The sequence below is a fragment of the Alnus glutinosa genome, chromosome 11, assembly GCF_958979055.1.
Source record: "Alnus glutinosa chromosome 11, dhAlnGlut1.1, whole genome shotgun sequence".
Lineage (NCBI taxonomy): Eukaryota > Viridiplantae > Streptophyta > Magnoliopsida > Fagales > Betulaceae > Alnus > Alnus glutinosa.
In genome coordinates this window covers 10,032,223-10,054,822 of record NC_084896.1, presented here as the reverse complement: position 1 = coordinate 10,054,822, position 22,600 = coordinate 10,032,223, and the positions used below count along the sequence as shown (strand labels likewise).

General features: G+C 37.4%; 3 protein-coding genes across 3 annotated transcripts; all 3 read right to left on the bottom strand.

Annotated features, from left to right (window-relative positions):
* Nucleotides 1–3,423: 3,423 nt before the first annotated feature.
* On the bottom strand, nucleotides 3,424–4,242 carry LOC133881092 (uncharacterized). Its single transcript, XM_062320055.1, has one exon. It carries the CDS (start codon nucleotides 4,240–4,242, stop codon nucleotides 3,424–3,426), a length of 819 nt encoding a protein of 272 aa, XP_062176039.1.
* Nucleotides 4,243–7,385: 3,143 nt separating this feature from the next.
* LOC133881745 (coatomer subunit delta) lies at nucleotides 7,386–21,925 on the bottom strand. The gene is made up of 12 exons (XM_062320765.1): nucleotides 21,799–21,925; nucleotides 20,991–21,069; nucleotides 17,911–17,950; nucleotides 17,217–17,440; nucleotides 10,691–10,933; nucleotides 10,413–10,590; nucleotides 9,755–10,059; nucleotides 8,805–9,003; nucleotides 8,555–8,708; nucleotides 8,096–8,158; nucleotides 7,884–7,980; nucleotides 7,386–7,798 (listed from the first exon to the last, which is right to left on the bottom strand). Exons 2-12 carry the CDS (start codon nucleotides 20,991–20,993, stop codon nucleotides 7,709–7,711), a joined length of 1,596 nt encoding a protein of 531 aa, XP_062176749.1. The 5' UTR covers nucleotides 20,994–21,069; nucleotides 21,799–21,925; the 3' UTR covers nucleotides 7,386–7,708.
* LOC133881936 (thaumatin-like protein 1b) lies at nucleotides 18,304–20,167 on the bottom strand. Its single transcript, XM_062321013.1, has 2 exons — nucleotides 20,090–20,167; nucleotides 18,304–19,429 (listed from the first exon to the last, which is right to left on the bottom strand). The coding sequence occupies exons 1-2, from the start codon at nucleotides 20,165–20,167 to the stop codon at nucleotides 18,737–18,739; spliced, it is 771 nt and encodes a 256-aa protein (XP_062176997.1). The 3' UTR covers nucleotides 18,304–18,736.
* Nucleotides 21,926–22,600: the final 675 nt, after the last annotated feature.

Sequence of the window (22,600 nt, the reverse complement as noted above, 5' to 3'; positions counted from 1 at the left end):
TCAGCCTCAACGATCTATCTTGATTAGGAGAAGTAGATAGGGCTTCGAGTTGATATGTTAGTATAAGAGCAAGGTAGTGCCATGCACTGAACGGACTAAATGAGTCATCATTCTTTCAACACTGTGATAAAGGATGATGTACGTGCACAACGACTTATAAAAGTTACTCTAAATCCTGAGAAGATTGTGAACTCAAATGTAAAGTTTATGTCACTTTGACATATGAGAGTGATGATCAAAACTATGGTCAACATATCTGTGCATTGGGTGATCGCATTTAGCATTGTGGGAACACCTTCTTCAAAAATAAATCCAAATCCTTTGTCATGGAACAAAAAGATAAGAAATATCCCCCTTGATGTAGATTTAATGAGAATGATTATCCTAAAGCTCGGGCCTAAGTGTTTCAATGGTATTTACCGAAACTTTGTTTTGTGCAAGGTGAGATGAAATCCCACAGTGTACAAAAAGGATAAATCATATAATTAAATTAGGTTATCAAGGAAAAGATGTAGTGAAAAAAGTTACAGTGCATTGACTTTGGTTCAACTACAGAATGATTTCATGGAGGGATAATGTGTAATAAATGAGTACGTCACAAGTATTAATTCATTAGATCGAAAATATATATTAGAGTGTAGTCACGTTTGTTTAGTGGAATCAATTGTTATTAATAGTGTCGTGTGATATTGTCACAGACCTATTCAAGCTAATTGTATTTTTTTTCCTTTATGTCCCCCTTTAAGCTGATGTAAATTGACCATTTGATTCGGGCCTCGGTCATGCATATATTTATTTGAATTGTTTTATTTGATAAAACATGGGCCAAAGGAATTTGATTCCTAAGTAGCTTATTACTTAGAGATGACTGGGTTTAGGAATTTATTTCCTAAGGGCATAAGCAATTAAAGAGCTTTGGGATCTTAGAATTTATTCCAAAATGCTTATGTGGAGTTCAAGAAGCATTGAACATAAGGGATAAAACTCAAGCCCGTGCTTAAGAGTGTGTAGTAGTGGGCTAAGGTTAAAACCCTAGCCCTAGGCGCATGGGGAGAATTTTTCACCCCATGGCCGTGTGATGCAAGGCCAAGGGGAGTGGTTTTCTCCCCTTGGCCGTGCACCTAGTAGGATAGGCCTAGAAGTCCTAGTTCTTCTATGACTCCAGTCCTAGTTCTACTGTGGCTCTAGTCATGGTTCTACTACAACTCTAGTTTATCTCATAAGCCAACTCTAGTTTATCTATAAATAGAAGACCATAGTGAAGCATAAGTTGAAAAATCCAAGTCGATTAATTAATTCAATTCACTGATTAATAGAATTCATCGATTCATAAGTTGAAAAATTATGATACTCAAGTTTCACAAATATTTTTGTGAAAAGTACAAAAACGTGCAAAGAGGATCGTGAGAAATATTCAAGTGAGAATATTTAGTTTTCTCAAGGTTATGCTTCTACCTATTCTATTGATTTGAGAATAGTTTGTGAGTACTCACGGTCATAATCAGTCATCAAAGAGAAGATCTGAAGGTTTAAAAAAGAACACAAAGAACGTCAAGAACGTGTTCTTGATCATTCAACATACAAGGAGAATCTCAGTTAGAGCTAAATAGCCCTATATGCCTAGGAGAGGTGGAATTCGATTGTAAGTACCCCAAACTTGTGTATTTGTTTTGTCTAGCCTTGTTTATCTTGAAGCAAAAAATTTCATGTGACCAATTTCCATTGCTCATAATCTGTTATGTGCATGATCCCCAACATTATAACCAAGAATAACAAACTAAGGTTGTGCAACCTAACAAGAAGCACTAGAACATCCAGATAAAACATAAAATAAAAGGGAATGCATCAGATGAATGACACGGCCTATTGATTCTTGGCACGAACACAAAGAAACATGGCCATCAATGAAGGCGATAAAACAATGTGCGGATAGGAGCATGATGATAAGTGCTGAATGTTACACATTCAAGCCCCTTAATTCACATATGTTAATCTCTTAGTTTTGTTATAGTTTGAAGTTTTGTATTTTTTTTGTGTTTTCTTGTATTTTACACGTTTTGGAAGAAAATCCATCAAATTCCAAGATTAGAACGAAGTCGGCAAACTCACTTTTGGAAAGATTCAACTCCAAATCAATTTTGAATTTAAGAAAAGAGAAGTCGGCAAAATCTGTTATTTTTGGAAAGAATCTAGAATAAGTACGTCTCTGTATTTTAATCATAACTTTCTGTTCGAGTATTGGATTGCGATGAAATTAGCGGTGTTGGAAAGCTAATACAAAAAGAAACAAATATGTACAAAATAGGTTTTTCCTAATTCGGACGTTTAATATGCCACAATCGCCCTGCAATAAAGGACTGCAAATCTGGACGAATTTGGAATTTTATTCCTTATTGGATTGGATTTTCAATCTCCTACTTAGACTGGGAGACTGACTTCCTAATTTTATAAGATTACTAGGGCTTTTAGGATTCTCCTAATCCCTATAAATAGGCCTCTAAACATTTAAAAAAAAAAAAAAAAAACACAAGCTTAAGGGAAGAATCAAAGGCTACTCAAGAAGGAGGTTTTCTCTAGTTTTTCTTTTCCTTTATTATTTTCTTATGATGACGATTTCTATCCAAATTATGTGTAACTAATACTTTAGTTAGGGCTTGATTGAAGCCATATTCATGGTTTTAGAGAAGGTAAAGGATATAGATTGCACACACACGGACACACACCAGCTTAGTTGCCAATCATGGCGGCCTTGGTTGTTGTTTATTAGTAAGAGTTAATGAAAACAGAAGAAAGACGACACTATTGGCTCATTTACATGCATCACATGAGAAGTTCAATTATAGTAGCCTAAAGAATGTTGAGACATAACTGATGAACTTCCACAGAGAATGATGATTTGTAGTAAAGACCGTTTAAAATATTTTTTAAACAAATTGCATTCTTTATTGATAAACAACAATAAAACATGGGAAAATTGCTCCCTGGTTATAATACCATAGATACAATTTTGAGTTTCTTCAACCTAAACTCTATCTATGACACACTTAATAGGCTCACTAGCTAAAACATGAGCGGTTGATTCGTGTCCCTCTTTACATGTTCAATTTTCCAAGATCTTAGTTGACGTATTCCTTCTTTGATTCCATTTACTATATGACCAATTTCGCTCCATTCTTTTTCTCTCATCTTTGACCGCATTTACAATTTGTAAGGCATCTCCCTCCAAAATTATATCATAAAAGTTCATCTCCTTGCTAGAATCCACAACATATATAAGCAGCCAAAGCTTTAGCCACAGCTGGTTCTACCAATATATTTCTTGTAGTACTATGTGCTCCCAAGACTATTCCCTCATGATCCTGTACTACAACGCTAATCCCTATACTCCCATGGCCCTTATCCATAGCTACATCCCAATTAAATTTAACCATACCTATGGGGGGCTTTTTCCAAGAGTGTTGGTGATACTTCTTGGATAGGACTCCATGCATCTGGCTCTTGTTTGTTAACCCTTATAAATTCATCAAGAGAGTTGCTTACTTCTCGAAAAACTTGGTAAGGATGAGTGAAATTGCAACCATGCACAACATCGTTCCTTCTAAACCATATTTTTCGAGCCACCATTGCCATGAGCTCAACGTCAACCAACTCACAGCGTCTCAACACCTCCTCGACCACTTGAGAAAATGTAAGTCCATCGCCAAAACCTTTTTGTAGTTTTTTTGGGTCACATCCCCAAATATCTTGTGTGGAGGGACAACTCCATAGAATATGTTTTACCATTTCTTCATCCCTCCCAAAAATAGCACATTGTACATCATGAACTAGGCCTCGTGGTAATAAATTCATTTTCATAGGTAGAAGGTTGTTGCACGCTCTCCACATGAACATTTTAACCGCATTTAGAATTTTGAAATTCCAAATTGCCTTCCAAACTGTATCCCCATCGCGTTGCCTGAATCCCCCACTACGTTGCAAGGACTGCAATTCCTTTTCCATATGATACACGCTCCTAACTAAAAAATCCTCATTCGACATACACCTCAAAATTAATAAGTCCTTTTGTTGTGTTGGGCTTAGAGGAATTTGGCATATAACACGTGCATCCTCTTCACGAAAAACCTCTGTGATTAAATTGGAATTCCACCACTTTGTGTCTTGATCAATGAGCTCACCCTTGCGTCCTCTGCTAAAGTCTTCCTTGGAGATTGAAAAGAAAAAGATATTGGGTTCGGAAGTCATCTATCACCCCAAACCTATATGTCTCTACCATCACCCACTCTCCATACAAGCCCATTTTTTGGTACATCACAAGCCGACAGCAAACTCTGTGATGCATAGTATGGTCGTTTCCCCATATTTGCCTCCAAGATAGTGGATTGTTGATAGTTCTTTGATTGGATAATGTTCGCTGCCAAAGAGTTATGATTTTGCAATAGCCTCCAGCATTGTTTGTCCCATATGGCTTTGTTGAAACACACCAAGTCTCTAAAACCCAAGCCCTCTTTAGCTTTCGAAAAACACATTCGTTCCCAACTCATCCAGTGTATCTTGGCTTTGTTCTCCTCATGCCCCCACCAGAACTTCTGCATCATCCCATTAATTTCCTTGAATAGGGCGATTGGAAGTTGAAAAATACTCATACTAAATGTTGCTGGGATGGCTTGAATCATGGCTTTCAGTAGGACCTCCTTCCCTACTTGTGAGAGGAACTTGATCTTCCAATTGTGTAAGTAGTTCTACACTTTATCTTTGATACTTTTAAAAAGCCTTTGATCTGGATTTCCCCACGAGCGTTGGAAGCCCAAGGTATTTGTCATACCGGTGCGTGGCTTGGAAACCCGATAGTTGAATTATCTCCTATCTCCTTTCTGAGCTTGTATTCATGCTGAGAAGATGAAAGTTTTCTCTTTGTTGAGCTTTTGACCATATGCATTCTCATATTTCTCCAGCAGCCTCATCAGTCTTCGCCACTTCACAGAATTTGCCTTACAAAATAACAAACTCTCATCATCAAAAAATAAATAGCTAAGTCGAGGACCTTTTTATGAAGTTGGTACTCTTGTAATGCAACCTGAACTCTCTGCACGATGGTGAAGAGAGTTGAGCGCCTCCGCACAAATAAGAAAGAGGTAAGGGGATAATGGGTCCCCTTGTCGTATCGCTCGAGTAGGTATAATTCTACCCACAGGCTGCTCACTCAACACAATAGCATAAGAGACCATACGGGTACATTTCATAATAAGTTGTATCCATCTGGTGGAAAACACCCATCGCCTCATAACAACCTCCAAAAAAAAATTATTTTACCCTATCATATGCTTTGCTTATACCTAGCTTAAGGCCCATGTATCCCACCTTACCCTACATTTTGGAATGCATGAAATGTAAAGTCTCCTATGCTGCCAAAATATTATCAGAGATCAATCTAACAAGGATAAAAGAACTCTGATTATGGGGAGTACCTCTTTTAATCTGTTAGCCAGCACTTTGGAAATGATTTTATACAATACACTGCAAAGACATATAGGCTCGAATTCAGTCACACGAGGGATTTTTAATTTTGGGAATAAGAGCTATATTTTTGGCATTTATGTGCTCATCCAATTGTTCTGAGTTTAGAAAACTAAGTACAGCAGTGCATACCTCCCCTCTAACCGTCGCCCAATTTTGTTGGTAAAAACAAACAGCAAGCCCATCTAGCCCTGGTGCTTTCAAAGGATACATCTAACCCAAAGCTTGATTGACCCCCCCAACAGTAAATTCAGCCAATAACTGCATGAATATCTTTGAACTTACTTTATTTTCAACAAAGATCGTTTTTATTCAACTATGGAGGAACAGTATGTTTTTTACTAGTTTTGAAAAAGAAATTTCCTTCGTTCCATAATATATTAAAATTTACAAATGATACATACTTCAATGAAATAATTACTTTTCTTTGCCTTGAGATGTGCAAAAAAGGTGGGTTTCAAATTTATAATTATGTGAGTTTAAATTTGAAATGATGTGGAGTGTTGCAATTTTGCAATTCATGTTAACTTGTTGAATTCGATATAAGACTATTGAAAATGGTGTTCAAAACCAAACGCGCTTAAAACATCCATCCCCTTATAATGCTAAAATACAAATATTACTAGGAAGGGTTGCAAGTCTGCAATTCATGTTAAAGTGTCGAATTTGGGGTGTGTCGAGTCTTTGGTATAAGACTATATGGGTCAACCTGAACCCCACAAGTTTAATTAAACAGATCAGACCTCTCAACCCTGAAACAAACTCATTTAAATAAATGTGTAACATGATACGATCCGCATAACCTATTTAATAAACAAAATTCTCAATTATTGAGGATGAAAATGCCAATTTATAAAAAATTATTGGCACGATAATTTCTAATTGTTGAGCATGAAAATGAATTACACTACCTAAATTATATCTTTACAATTAGGGATGATCGAACCATCATTTACCCATACTATAGAATAGAAATTGTTTATAACTTTACAAAATAACTGCATGTTCATACAAACATTTGTTTTTAAATCTTCAACTAGTGAGCAGTTGTTCTAACCATCGAGATTTTACATCTACATGGAAGTCATACAAACATCTTCATGTCCAAGGATTGTGCTCTATTAGAAATACGCAATTTAATTTTCACAATAAATGTTGTTATACACCATAGTTTTCTACCAATAAAATTCAACCAAGAGCTATACCATTTTGTGATATGTCTATTTTATGTGCTTCAGTTCTTCATTACTAAACACGAAGCCTCGAAGGCGTTCAGGGATAGGCATGTAAATAAAATTAAGCAAATGAAATATCTAAAGTTCTTGTGGTGCGACAAATCAACAAGAAAGAAGAGAAAAAGCCTTACGAGGGAGGAGGATCCAAACTTGGAGGATCAAGGCGAGGGAAGAGTAGATGTTTCAAAATCAAATAAAAATAAAGATGTTTTAATTTATACGAGTTATCCGAGTCACCCGTGGGTTAAACAAGTTGACCCAAAATTGGCTAAACAAGTTGACCCAAAATTGGCTCACTTGTTAATCAAATCGACCCAATTTTATCCTAATTCTATCTTACTAAATCCTGACATGCCAGTTTTATGATAAATTCATGTCAAACTTACTGGCCATGTCAAAAATTATTAGTCCTACTATACTACTTTCTTATACTGCATAAGAACCATTAAATTGTGCAGATAGCTTTAAGAAAAATATAATAATACTGAAAGACGCATTGAAAACACGCTTACTTTCTGGCCAAGTCTCCAACAACAAAATGAACGCACTTGTAACGGGAAGAATATTGGATTTCAAATTGGGAGATTTTGGGGAGCAACATTAAATCTCTCTCTCTCTCTTATGTATATACTTAAATAAACAAAATGAATCTCTCTTATAGGCGGGGCTTTAGAACAGCCCAACATGGGAAAAATCACAAAGTAAAATCCAAGTTGTACAGAGATGGTGATTGCTAGAATCCACCAGACTGATAGAAATATGGGTTGCCAAGTGAGGGGCAAGTAAATACAGTTATTGCAAAAAAGAATCTCCTAAAAGATAAAAGGTATATAAGGTCCATTCATACATGTGGATATAACAAGTCCATCGATCTAACTTCTTCAAAAGAGTAGAAAAGGTAACAACATGAAAGGCAGACTTCAAAATTTAAATCCACTAGCATTTTAAACAAACACCGCTCAGACAACTTGGTAATTCTCTGTGATTAACTGTGTTCTCTGGGCATGCTTCGGAGGGGCTCCACCCTTGAGAGGTATCACATTTACAACCTGCAAGAGGAATTTAAACAAAGGCAAATGAAGTAGAAAGCAAAAGTTATCTCACAATGTCAAATACGAAGGAAGAAGAGCAAACCTTTAGATCACTGAATGTGTTAGTGGCTGAGAACCGCACAGAAATGGGGAAGAATATAGATGAATCTGTTGGAGGAACAACAAACTCCATGGATCCACTGCCAAGGATTATTCAATAGTGAAATACAATAAATTTGTAAGCAATAGTATTTAAAAAAGAAAATGTAGCACTGCAAGTTCTGAAGACGAAATAGTCCAAGGTTTACAACAAACCTTCTGTTTGAGTTATCAATAAGAAGAATGGACCACTCCAAGGCAGAATTCCTCGAGTCATACCTGCAAGTCAAAAGAGGTGCAAAAGGTAATAATAATAACAGACAAAAGTAAAGAAAACGATACAAGTCAAAATGTACCTTTCTATTCATGCATTTCAGTCTACGTATTGACTTTTGTTGTGGTCAAAACATCAAAAAGATCTAATGGGGAAAGAATTTTAGGACACTACCATGTTAATCAAGTCTCTGCTTAAATCATTATAAAATTGTGAAAATCTAGTTCAAACTACCAGTATCTCGTGTAAGTGTAACTTTTATCAACGTGTAATACCCCAAGGCATTGAAAACCTTGATTCAAAGACTTCATAATTTATAAGCCAGTTATGGCATTCCTCAATAGTTATTGATAAACTAGATGTTGAAATAAAAGAAAACAACATAAAATTGAATCTCTCACCTCCATTCTCCATCAACCTGCCTAACACTTGGTGCCTCTCGAAGAGCTGGAAGAGGTACTGAGATCACAACGTTCCGTAGATCAAACATTGATGAAGCTTCATATTCAATGCTGACATAAGTTTCATTTCCAGAAACAGAGGGCCAGCAGTTGACTGCAACAAAAATTAATTCATGTAAAAGTTTAGAGCATAGAACAGAAATTATATACAAGGAAGATGAAAGATGAGGAGTAAAAGATTTTAACCCACTTGTCAATGGCACCACTGACTCATCTGTACTTTGCATTCTCCACTTCAACAGACCAACACCGGTTGCATCACCACCCTGACCGGTGGGAAAAGGCCTATTTGGGTCCTTAAGGCCTAGAATATTCTCGTTGGAAAATAATTCTTTGTTCATGTTAGGGTGCGTCTTGAAAAGGATACCCGGATTCCCACCTGTTTCAATCTGGAAAGAAAAAAAAAAAAGTTATTACTTATAATTGCAGTGAAGCAAAAGCACAAAGCCTGTCGCCGCATGGGCAGCCAGAAATATACGTTATGCGAAGACAACATTTCAAAATAAACATTAGAAAAAAATGTAACTAGAGAATTGATTCAACTAGGATAATAAAATTATTAAAAAAAAATGTGGACACTGCTGCTCACATCACTGGAGCCATACTTGTTCATAGTACTGTAACACAACACTTTGGCAGCTTTTGTTGCAGGGTTTTTATGTCTTTTTTGAGTCCTTATATTTAGACCATTTTAAACGGCTGAGCTTTTATTATTTTCAAGGGTTAGGATATAATTTAAGTAGAAATTCTTTTTATCAAAGTAAGTTTAAAGGTTGTAATTGATTATTATTCAGATTTCATAAATTTTCAGCAAAGTTATTTTCATCCATTTCCCTAGCTTCCTAGTTCAGAAGACCAGCCTCTAGCGGTGATTTTGATCTATATTAGTCTATCTTCAATCTCTGTTAGAGTATTAATTAGATGATTAAATTCATTATTTCCTATAAGCATATGCTTTTGGGACAATTTGTGACTTAACATGATATAGATCCTGAGTTCGAACTTTGACTTTACCGTGTTTATTTTAATTAAATATTTCACGTATTAGGTCTCACTTGTTGATTGACTATGCACAAGTGTGCACACGCAAGGGAGAGGAAGAGGGAGAGAGAGAGAGAGAGAGAGAGAGAGAGAGAGTACCTGAACTTGAATATGCCCATCTTCTTCATTAAGAATTTGAAGTGACAATGTTCCTTGAACATCAAAGTTACTAACTCCACCATCTCGTTTCAGTGTCACATTGAGTTTCTCCTCAACAGTCAAAGTGATGGGATCTGTTAGTGGTGGAGCAGCTGATCTGGACTGGCCTGCTTTTGGTTGCACATCCTCAAGAATTACTTCGCCTTCTGCTTTCAAGGATTCCAAGAACTGGTTTGTCTTTTGGGATTTACCAAGCTGCATGCCAAGACCTTTTGGAGGAGCAGTGGCAGATGAAGGTGGACGACCTAAGGATAAGGCATAGAGTATCATAAGGGTTTCAAGTGATAAACATAGATATATACAGCGTGAAAAAATAATTTCAGAGAGAGACCTATGTTCCACAAAGAGGCAACCAGTGTAAACCTTAAACACAAAGCATTGCAATGTATTTATAAGAGATTCTGACACCTGTTTCTAGAAGTTGACAACACATATCTCACTATTTTGTGAATAATGTACAAGAACTAATTAATTACAGTGTACAAACAGCAGATTCTCATGAACTTAAAAAACATGTGCCAAATATCAACATTATCCACAACTCATCAAGAATGAAAGCGCCCATGTAGAATATTCATCTGGACAAACAGGAACAAACCTTTAGACTTGCTAGAAAAGGATTCGACATCAGTGCTCAATCCAAAGCCAGAACCACTTCCAAAACCACCTCCACCACCACTAGATATGCTCATATCACTAAAGCTACTCTCAATTCTTCCAGAGCCCATTGACTGTAAAGAAATAAACCCCCCTTTATCACCTCTGCTCCTTTCAATCTGCAGAATATGTAACAAGAAATTTTATAAGGGATGGCTGATGACAGGGAAAATAGGCAGAAAATACATACAGAAGCCATTGCAGGTCCTTTAATGATACCTTGCTTTTGTCAATCTCACTAGCTTTGCGCTTCATAATATCCTTGGTTTCATTGATCTTGCTCTGCAATACCAGCTTGTGCAATTTCTCTTCATGACTCTCCATCTCACAATACTGCTTAACTTGTGCAACAGTTACATTTTCCTTGTGCCCAAGAGAGATGACTTCATCAAAAGAAAAAATCAGCTCAAACGCTGTCTTGCAAATACCATCTTCATCTAGAGAAAAGGAATATTCAGGTACCTAGAAATATTTAAGGAACAAACTCAAAGCCTCCATTTGACATGTTCAACATGTATATTTTGTATGGACATCTTTGATGTAAATATCATAAAAAACCTCACATGCCTCAGAGACTACTGAAATTGTAAAACTGGAAATGGTAGAATTGTAGTTTTTTTTACAACTTTTTTTTTCTATTATTTTGTAAAAATATTTTCCTATTTTTTTCAAACCCCAAAACTCTTCTTAAGACTTCACCAAACAACTTTTTTTTGTGGACCCCACATAAAATTCATTTTTCAAATGTGGCACCCACCAAATCATCTTTCAATTTTTACCTTTTTCAAAACTCTCCTTAGAACTCAAAATCCAAAACACTTCTTAAGACTTTACCAAACGGACCCTAAATTTCCAACCAATTATAAACCTTAGTCATGTTGTCTTACCTATTAGAGCCTTAAATTATAGTTTTCCCTACACTTTTTTTTATAAGTAATTGCAATTTATAAAAAATAAGCGCAGAGGGGCGCAACCCTTATTATACATGGGAAGTATACAAGAGAACCCCAAAAAGGGACAAATAGATAATAATTTTAAAAAATCCACATAAGTAAAAACATTCAAGCTATGATGGGACGCTATCCCAATATATAACGTATTAAGCAACCGCTTCCGTAACTCCACCATAGATGTCTCTACATCTTCAAAGAGCCGCGCATTCCACTCCCTCCAAATACACCACAATAAGCACAGAGGAGCTAACCGCCAAGCTTCTTTAGCACGACCACACCCAATCGCCGACCCCCAACTATTCAACAACTCCAACACCGTTCGTGGCATAACCCATTCTACCCTAAATAAAATAAGAATGTAGCTCCAAAGATCCCGGGCGATTTCGCAGTGAAGCAACAAGTGATCAATAGACTCCCCACTGTTCTTACACAAACAACGCCACTCAATCACTATAACATTCCTCTTACGCAAGTTATCATGCGTCAATATTTTGCCCAAAGCAGCTGACCAAACGAAGAAAGCCACCCTTGTTGGAGCCTTAACACGCCATATATTCTTCTAGGGAAAAGATGGAAAAGATGGGCCATCTTTCCTAATAAGCTCTTCATAGAAGGATATCACCTCAAATAAACCTTTTTTTAGAGGGATTCCACACTAACCTGTCACCCTCTCCATGTTGAGCCGAAATGGAGTATAGTTGATCGAAGAAAGAAAGGACCATATCCATCTCCCAATCCTGGATTTGTCGCGTAAAAAGAATGTTCCACTGAATTACACCATTATGAACAGCCAAATTATCCACCACCATCGCATCTTTGTTCCTCACTATACTAAAAAGAGCTAGAAAGCATTGCTTCAAGGGTCTATCCCACACCACCAATCATGCCAAAAACTAATATGTGATCCATTCCCCACTTCAAAATGAACAAAATTGCAAAACTTCTCCCACCCCTTCTTAATATGTTTCCATACACCCACTCCAAAAAAACCCGACACCTCTTTCGAGCACCACCCACCCTTTAGACTCAAATTTGGCATCAATCACCAATCGCCATAAAGTCTCTCTCTCCCTACCACCACTTACCCAGGAGTGCTCGATTGAACTGGATGAAATTGTGAGCTCCCAACCCACTTGCATGCAAAGGAGTATAAATCTTGTTCCAATTCACTAGATGAAATTTGGCATCGTCACCAATTCCACCCCAAAGAAAATCCTTCTGAATTTTATCAAGACGATTAGCCACCCCCACCGGAATAGAAAACAATGATAAGTAATACGTAGGAATATTGGAGAGAGTACTATTAATAAGAGTCAACCGGGCACCCTTCGACAAATACATTTGCTTCCATCCTGCCAACCTCCTTTCCATTTTTTCAATAACACCATTCCAAATAGAAGTAGACTTGTAAGAGGCACCCAAAGGCAAACCCAAGTAAGTCATAGGCAAAGATGCAACCCAACATCCAAGAAGATTAGCCAACCCTTCGACATTCTCTACTTCACCAATAGGAACAATTTCTGATTTTCCTAAGTTAATTCTCAAACCAGAAGCTGCCTCAAAGCATAAGAAGATACATCTCAGATGTCGAATTTGTTCTTCTTGAGCACCACAAAAGATCAATGTGTCATCAGCAAGCAGAAGGTGATTCACAACTAAGGCCTCGGAATCCCTGGACCCCACTGAAAACCCTGTCAAATTACCTTGATCCAATGTGGTAGTCAGCATCCGACCCAAAGCCTCCATAACCACCACAAACAACAAAGGAGAAAGAGGATCTCCTTGTCACAAACCACGAGAACTACTAAAAAAACCCGACGGGGTTCCATTTACAAGAATATAAAATCTCACCGTAGAAATACAAAAACGTATCCAATCCCTCCATTTTTCCCCCAACCCACATCTCTGCAACAAATAAAGCAAGAAGTCCCAGTTCACATGATCATATGCCTTCTCCAAATCTTTTTTTGATAAGTAATTAAATTGAGCTGGGTCCCCCGATCGAATATGACTATCCACACATTCATTAGCAATAAGCACAGAATCCAATATTTGTCTACCGCCAATAAACGCATTCTGTGTGTTGGAGATAATCTTGCCCAAAACAGATTTAAATCTGTTCACATGGACCTTGGATATAATCTTGTAAATCCCTCCAATCAAACTAATAGGGCGAAAATCTTTCCCCTCCATGGCACCAGTCTTCTTTGGAATCAAAGAAACAAAAGTAGCATTAAAGCTCTTTTCAAACTTACCTCTATAATGAAATTTTGCAAAAACAGCCATAATATCATATTTTAAAATATCCCAACACTTCTGAAAGAATGCCATAGTGAAGCCGTCTGGACCCAGTGCCTTATCTCCATTCAACTCCCTGATCACATCCCACACCTCCTCCTCAAAATTTCTTTCTAACCAAATACTTTCATCCTCATCAATGGATAGGAAAGAAAGAACATCTACCCTTGGTCGCCAAGAACAATTCTCAAAGTACAGATTGTTGTAAAACTTTTTTTTTGATAAGTTACAGATTGTTGTAAAACTGGACTATGTGCTCCTGAATCTCTGCAGGGTTCTTGGAAATTTCACCATTGATCTTCAAAGAGTTCACTTGATTGAATTTACGATGTGAGTTTGCCACCCTATGAAAAAATTTTGTATTCTTGTCCCCTTCCTTCAGCCACAAAGCTCTAGATTTCTGTCTCCAGTTCAATTCCTCAAAAAGAAGAGTTTTCTCCATCTCTCTCAACATATCAATCTTACGAACCCTTTCGTCCTCCTCTAAGCTACGACATTCTTCAATAACATCCAGCTCTCGAATACCCCCCAATAATTCTTTCTTTTTCTTCCCTATATCACCAAACACTTCTATGTTCCATTTCTTCAAATCTTTCTTCAATGCCTTCAATTTATTAGCCAAAATATAACTAGGTAAACCAGAAAATTCATAAGACAACCACCAATTCTTAACCTGCTCAACAAAACCCTCATGTTTCAGCCACATGTTCTCAAACTTAAAGTACTTTTTACCTCTTCTGGGTGCCCCACAATCCAACAACAAAGGAAAATGATCAGATAGCAGTCTTGGCAATCTCTTCTGAATCACTTCAGGAAATCTTTCTTCCCACTCCGGAGAAACTAAGAATCTATCAAGTCTAGACCATATTTGATCTTCCTGATTATTTGACCAAGTGAACTAGCCACCTTCAAGAGGAAGATCCACCAAATTTTGCATGAAAATGAAGTCTGAAAACTCTTCCATAGTTGCGGAATAGCCGGCACCACTAGATCTTTCACTTGGAAAACATACCACATTAAAATCTCCCCTAATACACCAAGGCAACTCCCACAAACTCATTAATCCAGCTAATTCAATCCACAAATCATTCCTATCCCTGTCATCATTCGGGCCATAAACCCCCCCCCCCCCCCCCCCCAAAAGCCCAAACTACATTATCTCCAGTGTTACGCAAAGAACAAGCAACGATGTACCTACCCACGCGTTCCTCCACTTTTTCCACCACCCTTCTATCCCACATTAACAAAATCCCACCCGATGCTCCATTGGCCCCCAAATAGCACCAATCAACATGATAACAACCCCATAAACATCGCACCACCTCCCTAGAGATAACTGCCATCTTTGTCTCCACCAAGCATACAATATCCGCCTTCCACTCCTTTAGAAGCCCTCTAATCTCCAATCTTTTCTCAATTGCATTAAGCCCTCTAATGTTCCACGTAAGTATTTTAGGCTTCATAAAGACGAGATGAAACCCTACCTTTATGTCGGCCTTTATCAGAATGAGCCCCTTTCTTCTCATAGTTAATAGACCAAGCCAACCTATTTAATTCCATCTGCCCTTTCGCCCCTTGTGAAGACAAATAATTAGTCTTAGGTGCTGCCAATGCGCGGTCTCTGGCAGCTTTAATCTCCTCAAACACAGCCAACAATTTGTCCTCCAAACCACCACAAGATAGCCCTATAATTGGATAAGATCTCTTGATTATTTCCACCACCCATCTAGGTGACACCCTCTGCCCCTCTCCATCTTCCACATCCAATGGTGTGATTACCATCGACTCACATCTCTCTAACTCCCCCTGAACATCCCTGTCTTTATCTTGTAACAAGAGGCCTTCAGAAAAATGGTCTTGCAAATTCAAAAAACAATCAAGATGAGCTCCCTCCTTAGCCACCAAGTTATTTAAAGAAGACCCCCCAACCTCCATTTTGTCCCTTGTACCTTCCCATAGGCAGTTTTCCACTAGAGATCCCACTGAAGATGCTTCGGTTTTGTAGCCCACTTTGTCCTCTTCTGTGGAACAAATCACCAGCTCGAGATTGCCTTCTTCTTGCCTCTAATCCACTAATTCTGTACCAAACACAGAATTCCCCAAAACAGCATACACCTGCAAACTGGAAACCTGAGGAGCCAGCAACAAACCTCCAACAGTTTCCAACAAAACCAGTGTAGATCCTTCTTCTACGACAGAACCCTTCTCCTCTAACTTGATAGACTTTCTAGCTTCATGTGAGCTGAACCCAGACTGACGAGAGCAATCTGATTCCGACCCTGGAGATGCGACCACTAACTCCTCCGGCTGTCTTATGGCTAACTACAAGGCTTCCGATTCTCCTCCCCCACCACACAACACATTCTCAGAAGCCGGATAGGAGGCCTCATTCCCAACCATCAAAATAAGCCCAACCTTCTCCCCGCTCAAAGTCGAACCCGCCTCCAATTTGGCCTGTCCCTGCTTGACTTTCCAAAGAGCCGAATATTTTCGAACTTTCCGACGCTGATAAACCCGGCCAGAAAAACCGAGTCTAGACACGGACGTCAAATTGGCAAAACCTATTGGCGTCGAATGCACATCGGAAGTAGAAGCACCGGCATCCAGCGAGAAATGGGGAGTTGGAATGGGACGAAGGACCGAACCCGCCTTAGCCTTAACCAAAAGCTTGGGCCTCTTAATGGGAAAAAACAAAGGGGCTTTATCAATCTGTCATAGGCCACCCATGAAGTTTTATTTAAGTAGGCCAAGTTGCTTCATTGGATCATTATTTCTGGACTTTAGTAATCAGAACTAGTCAATCTGCCTAGATCCTTTGTCTCTAAGTTGAGGGTACAGGAATAAGAAGTGCCAAATGACTATACGAAATCTATATAGTCTGTCAACCTAAGAGAGCTATTTAAAGAATTTTCAGCAGCTTTGAAGCTCTTTCAATAGGGTGTGATTAATTCCTTTCCAGCATGATTGCTAGGCCCAATTGACCAGGCTTTCGTTTCTTTCTTTTTCTTTTTGTCTCTTTCTATAATCAAAATTCAAGTAACCAGACCTTAAATCGTTCAATTAAACCTACAAAAAGCAGAGGAAAAAAAAAACCTGTAATTTTATTCCAAACCCATCTTCTACCAAGCCTTAATAACTAGTAAACCTTTCTATATAAAACAAGGCCCTTGGCATATAATGATGAAAAAAAAAAAGGAAAAAAAAAAAAAAAAAAAAAAAAGGAAAGAAAGAAAGAAAGATGAAAAAGACAAAAAAACAAAACAAAATCTACCATGCACTAAGAAACCTTCAGGACATAAAAAGGAGATAAAGCACAAGCATATGGAGCACAGAAAGATAAAAAAAGGTGGGATCCAGATCACACAAGTAATATTAAAGTTATAGCAACAACCTAACATATATCCTAAATATCCAAACTAAGTCAATCCAAGAAATCAAGACAAACTTAATTTCAGGCCATGAAATAGAACAATAGACCACCAAGAAAAGGATACAAGCTTAGAGAGCAGCCTCAAAGTCTCCAAATCTTCAAGGATGTTGCTTTGTTTGTTTGTCACAAGTAGCAAGTACAGAGCTTCGATTGGCTGGTAAACATAGCGCACATTTTCTGTCTCTACATATGTGTGCTGCTTCCCAGTTCCTACCAACTTGGGAAAAGCTGCAAGAAGACCTTCAATTCTTATACGAGTCATATCCACAAACTGCCTCGAAACAAGCACTGCAAAAAACAAGACAAAATGTCAACAGGAACAACTCCAAGATGCCATTGTACGCCATAGAGTGACTAACAAATAAATAAATAAAAATCTCAAAGTAAAACAGACCAAGGGAATCAATGACAGATCCTGCTACAGAAACATCTAAGAAAAGCATCAGCAAAGCATTAATGTAGCATTTAAACTCAAATAATAGAATTGAACATAAAGATGTCAGTCCATAGCAATGTTGAATAGAATCATGGTCAAAAAGAATTGCATGATTTTGAATTCAAATGACCATATAGGAAACATGCAATTTTCCAAGCATCTAAATATTGCTCAAAAAAAAATAGCAATAAAAAATTGTGAGATACATCACAACAAAACTACCAATCAAGGTGGATGGTTATTGAGATCAACAGCAAGAAAATAAAGATTTTTCGATAACTCAACTCATAGAAAAACTACAATTGACAAGCAAAGAACTCACCTTTACCAGACTTGCTTACAATAGCAGCAGCAAGAACAACCTATATCACAAATAAATGTAGTTAAAAAAAAACAATCCTGTTCAAATGTATACTGTAAATAAAGGAACAGCAACAATAAGTAATATGTGCCAAAAATAAATAAAACCAGCAAGCAAACCAGGTTGAATCTTGAATAAAAAGTTTTAAAGAGTGCACAGGTCCATTTGGGTGTTGGATTTTTGAAATCAGAATTTAATTCTTATTTGGTGCGCGAATTTCGAGATTTGACTTTGTTAGATAAAATTAAAAACAGTTAAATAAAATATGATTTGTTTTAAAAAAAAGTTGAATAAAATATGATTTGTTTTTTAAAAAAGCAAAATCAGAATCATATTTGTTTTTGAAAATTCTTTTGCCAAACGCACATTTCTGCTCAAAAAAAAGAAAAGAAAAGAAAAAGAAAATCCCTATTATTCATGGACAGAACGTGATACTGTAGTTAGATCCACCGGAGTATGAAAAGCGGCTAGTAGGATCATCACAAGCATAACTATAGGCATGAGGGCACTCTTTCTTGAAGAACATAGAGTAGTTCGTGGGTGGGCACGTGGTTGAGGTACTATAATCGCCAGTGCAACAGTATTGTGGCTGATTGAACTCCATGCATGCGCCATTGCAACCAATCACTATAGTTATATTTAGTTTCCATACATGATACAGATACAGCAAAATTCAATTATTCATTAACGATACAGATATATGCTCCTTCCTATAGTTCACGGACAAGTTATTTGTTTCATTTTGATCATAAAGAAAGGAAGCACAATTTTTTTTTTCCTCTATTATTCATGGACAGAACGTGATAGTGTACTTAGATACGCCAGAGCAAGAAAAGAGGCTAGTAAGATCATCATAGGCATAACTATAGGCCTGAGGGCACTCTCCTTTGAAGAACATAGAGTATTTCGTGGGTGGGCATGTGGTTGAGGTGCTATAATCGCTAGTGCAACAGTATTGTGATTGATTGGACGCTATGCATGCTCCATTGCAACCAATCACACTCCCATCAGACCCTATCACTCTTAGCTTTGTAGGGCAAGCCCCGTTCACATAGGCAGCACAGCTAGGTGCAGTGCATGAAGCGGAACGGCCCTGTGGAGTTATCGATAGGGGCAAGTTGAAGCCGTCTTCAAGGCTGATATCATAGTAATCTTGTCCACCACTCGCTGCTAAGTTGAATTCTGCCAAAGACACTAGTGGGGCTCCACCGTTGCCGTTGCCGTTGCCGTTGCATGCAACCTGGCCGAAGCCACAATCCACAGTAGTGCAAGTGAACTTTCTCGAGCCATCTATGTAGCATCCAGTTCTGGCCCAAAACTGGCCGTTCCATGGAGCTAGGACATCAAGTGATGTGGATGCTTTAGATGCTAGCTCAAATCCAATGTTTGATAAGTGAGATTGCGGAGCTGATGTTAGGTCTGCTGGCCAGATAGTATATGCACAGTTGTTTTTTACGGTTATTTTAACAGGGTATACTTTCTATGGTGGCAACGACGCTTCTGGAACTATGGGTATTCTCTCCATACTGAATGATTAATTGTAATATCTTTATACTAATTTCATAGTTCATTGAACAATAAGCTTCGGGCTTATTGTTCGGGTCAACGTTGCCACCCGAGGTCCTTACCAAGACACCCCTTGCGGTTTCCCGTCTGGTTATTGGGGGTTTAATGTAGCATTTCTTGGGGTTTTTCGGGTTTCTTTTTTTGTTTTCTGTTTTTCTTTTGTTTTGATGTCCTTTTTGTTTACTCCCTGTATACTTAGGGGCGCCTTTACGCTTTTTTAATGCTATTTCATTTATTACCTATCAACAAAAAAAAAGTAATGAGAATTTCTTAGATTTTTAATTATGGTCGAAGGGTCTTAATACACTATAGGATTGATTACTAGATTTTAGTATTGGTGGGCTAAGTGTGAGATTAATAGGATTAATTAAATAAGTCTTAGTCATAATATGCTAATATACTTGGTTGCACCCTTTCAAGTGTATGGCAGACTCAGGCTCCTCCGCGGGCGGCTTTTTTCGCGTGGTCTGCGGCTCTAGGCAAGATCCTAACGGGGGAGAACCTTAGGAAGAGGTATGTCATTGTGGTGGATAGATGTCGCATGTGCAAGAGAAGCGGGGAATCAGTGGATCACCTTATCCTTCACTGCAATGTTGCATACGCTATGTGGAGTGCTATTTTTTCTCGTTTTGGTCTGTCTTGGGTTATGCATCTGAGAGTCCTTGACTTGTTTGCGTGTTGGTGGATGGCTGGTAGGCCGAGGAGTGCTGTTATTTGGAAGATGGTGCCGACATGCATTCTCTGGTGTGTTTGGAAGGAAAGAAATGATAGGTGTTTTGAGGACTTGGAGAGATCCTTTGAGGAAATTTTAGCTTCTTTTTTTCATACGTTGTATCTTTGGACGGTGGCTTTTGTGTCACCGTTGTCGTTTACCTTTGATGAATTTCTTGTTCGTTTTTCACTTTCTAGCTAGGTGCGTTCTCTTGTATACTGCCGGTGTATTGAGGGGCGCCTTACGCTTTTAATAAGACCAACTTATTACTTATCAAAAAAAATGTATACTTGGTTGCACCCTTTCACTTCTTAATGAATTTCGATCACTTATAAAAAAAAATTAAAAATAGTTAAAACAAAAAATTTAAGTATCCTTGTCAATTTATCTCAAAAAAATTTCATCAGTCTTTTTTTTTTTTTTTTGACAAACACAGATCACATAATCTCCTCTAGTTTTAACAACCCGCCAATCATAATAAGTACGGATCATGCATTATTTTATGGCAACACATTTATTGACATTACAATTCTGAGGGTGACATATAGTAGAATGCAATGCAATATGTTGCAAAAAGAGTACTCATTGCAGTTGCTGAATTATGGTATGACATTAATTCCAAACCCCATAACTCAATTGAGAACAGCATTCAAAAAATGAAAAACAAATATATATATATATATATATATATATATATATATATATATATATATATATATATATATATATATATAGATATAAATAGATTAGTGAAAAATCTTACCATCTTGATTTATTCAGAAATTAGAACCAACAAAGACCAGCTGAAAAGGCAGCAAGGAAGCTGTATTTGTATCGAGCACCTAAAAGAATGAAATATGTCGTCAATCTCAGAATTATTACAACAAGAAGCACAAACATGTACAACCCAAATCATACAACCAATTGTTGTACAAAGAATAGTTAACACACACACGCACACAGAGGCATCATCATCTTTACATATAAGCTGGATATGGTTGCATAGAACCGGATCTTTCGAATTGAACCAGAGGCCAGATTCCAAGTGCACTATCTAATGTTTATACGAAATCGGAAATTCCAAATCAGATCAAATGCATTCTGCAACTAATCACAATCTTCACAAAAATCCAAATTTGCTACAATACAGCTCAAGTAATAAGACAATAACACCGGATCTTCGCATAGAAGATCGTCGTAAGCTCTGATCTATGGGGAAAGCCGCTACTGAGAGCAGAGTTGAACTCAAATGAAGCGAGGGGGAAGTATCAAAGAAATTATTGAACCCTGGGAATTTAACAACCAGTTTGGTTGCTGAGAAAACGAAGGAAAACCAAAGACATTACCAAGACCTACAAATCTCAAATCTGAGAGATTTTACATTGACCTTTTGCGTCTTAAAGAAACCTGAAATAGCGATTTCAAGAAAAGATCTGATTTTTTTACATTTTCTTACTGCAACGGAGAGTGAATTGAATTGACGAGATCACTAAATAAATTGAAATCTACGAATATAATAAGAGAATTTCAGAGATAAAGACGGCAGAGATCTGATCCGAGAAGGAGCTTACCGGCCTCGATCTACCGCTTCTTCTTTCTTCGGAAAGGAAACGACCGGAAAATGTTACGGAGAGAGGCTGAGCAGTGTGGAAATTTTATCAAAAATGGGATGGAGAGTGGTTTTATTGATGTCGTGGACCAATTGCCAAATAGGCCGACTATTGGGTTTCATTGGGCCAGTTTGTTTGCATTGGGCTATTCTGACAAACGTTCAGCTTTGAATGAACGTACAACAGGTCTTTAAATCCGGTATATCCTGGGATGATGCCTAAAACAAAGACCAACAGCATCAATCGGTAACCTTGTAACGATCTCATCTGTTTAGGTTCGGGATTGAAAATAATGATTTTAAAATATGCGATATAAAAGTATAATTTTTAAAAGTGTAGTTAAGCGTTTGATAAAATTGTAATTTGACTTTTAAAATTGCAGTTTGGCCTTTAAAATCGTAATTTGGCTTTTGAAATCGCAATTTAGCCTTTAAAATATGTGTTTTAAAAAAATACATATTTGCCTATGATTTGAAAAAGCAAATTTTTACGTTTTCAAATCGTAATATTTTAAAAAAGTAATTCCCAAACAATTTATTTTATGCGATTTGGTTTAAAATCGCATTTTTTGTCTACGAAATAGCAATTTCAAACGCACCCTAAGAATGAAAAAGTTACCATCTCTGAAAAGTCTAAACAGCATACTCATATTCATCTATTTCTTAATTAGAAAAAAAATATATTCATCTATTTCTTTCATATAATTATTTTAAAAATCAAGTATTATATTAGTATTTATTTTTTTTATGGAGAACTTCACTTA

Excerpts from the sequence above, each read along its gene's own strand:
- LOC133881936 (XM_062321013.1), bottom strand. The coding sequence starts at position 20,167 with ATGCATAACCCAAGACAGACCAAAACGAGAAAAAATAGCACTCCACAT. Across the intron at positions 19,430-20,089 it reads ACATTGCAGTGAAGGATAAG|AAAGTATACCCTGTTAAAAT; the intron begins GTGATCCACTGA and ends TTGCCACCATAG.
- LOC133881092 (XM_062320055.1), bottom strand. The coding sequence starts at position 4,242 with ATGACTTCCGAACCCAATATCTTTTTCTTTTCAATCTCCAAGGAAGAC.
- LOC133881745 (XM_062320765.1), bottom strand. Across the intron at positions 10,060-10,412 it reads CTTTTCTAGCAAGTCTAAAG|GTCGTCCACCTTCATCTGCC; the intron begins GTTTGTTCCTGT and ends CCTTATCCTTAG. Across the intron at positions 8,159-8,554 it reads CAGGTTGATGGAGAATGGAG|GTATGACTCGAGGAATTCTG; the intron begins GTGAGAGATTCA and ends TTTGACTTGCAG.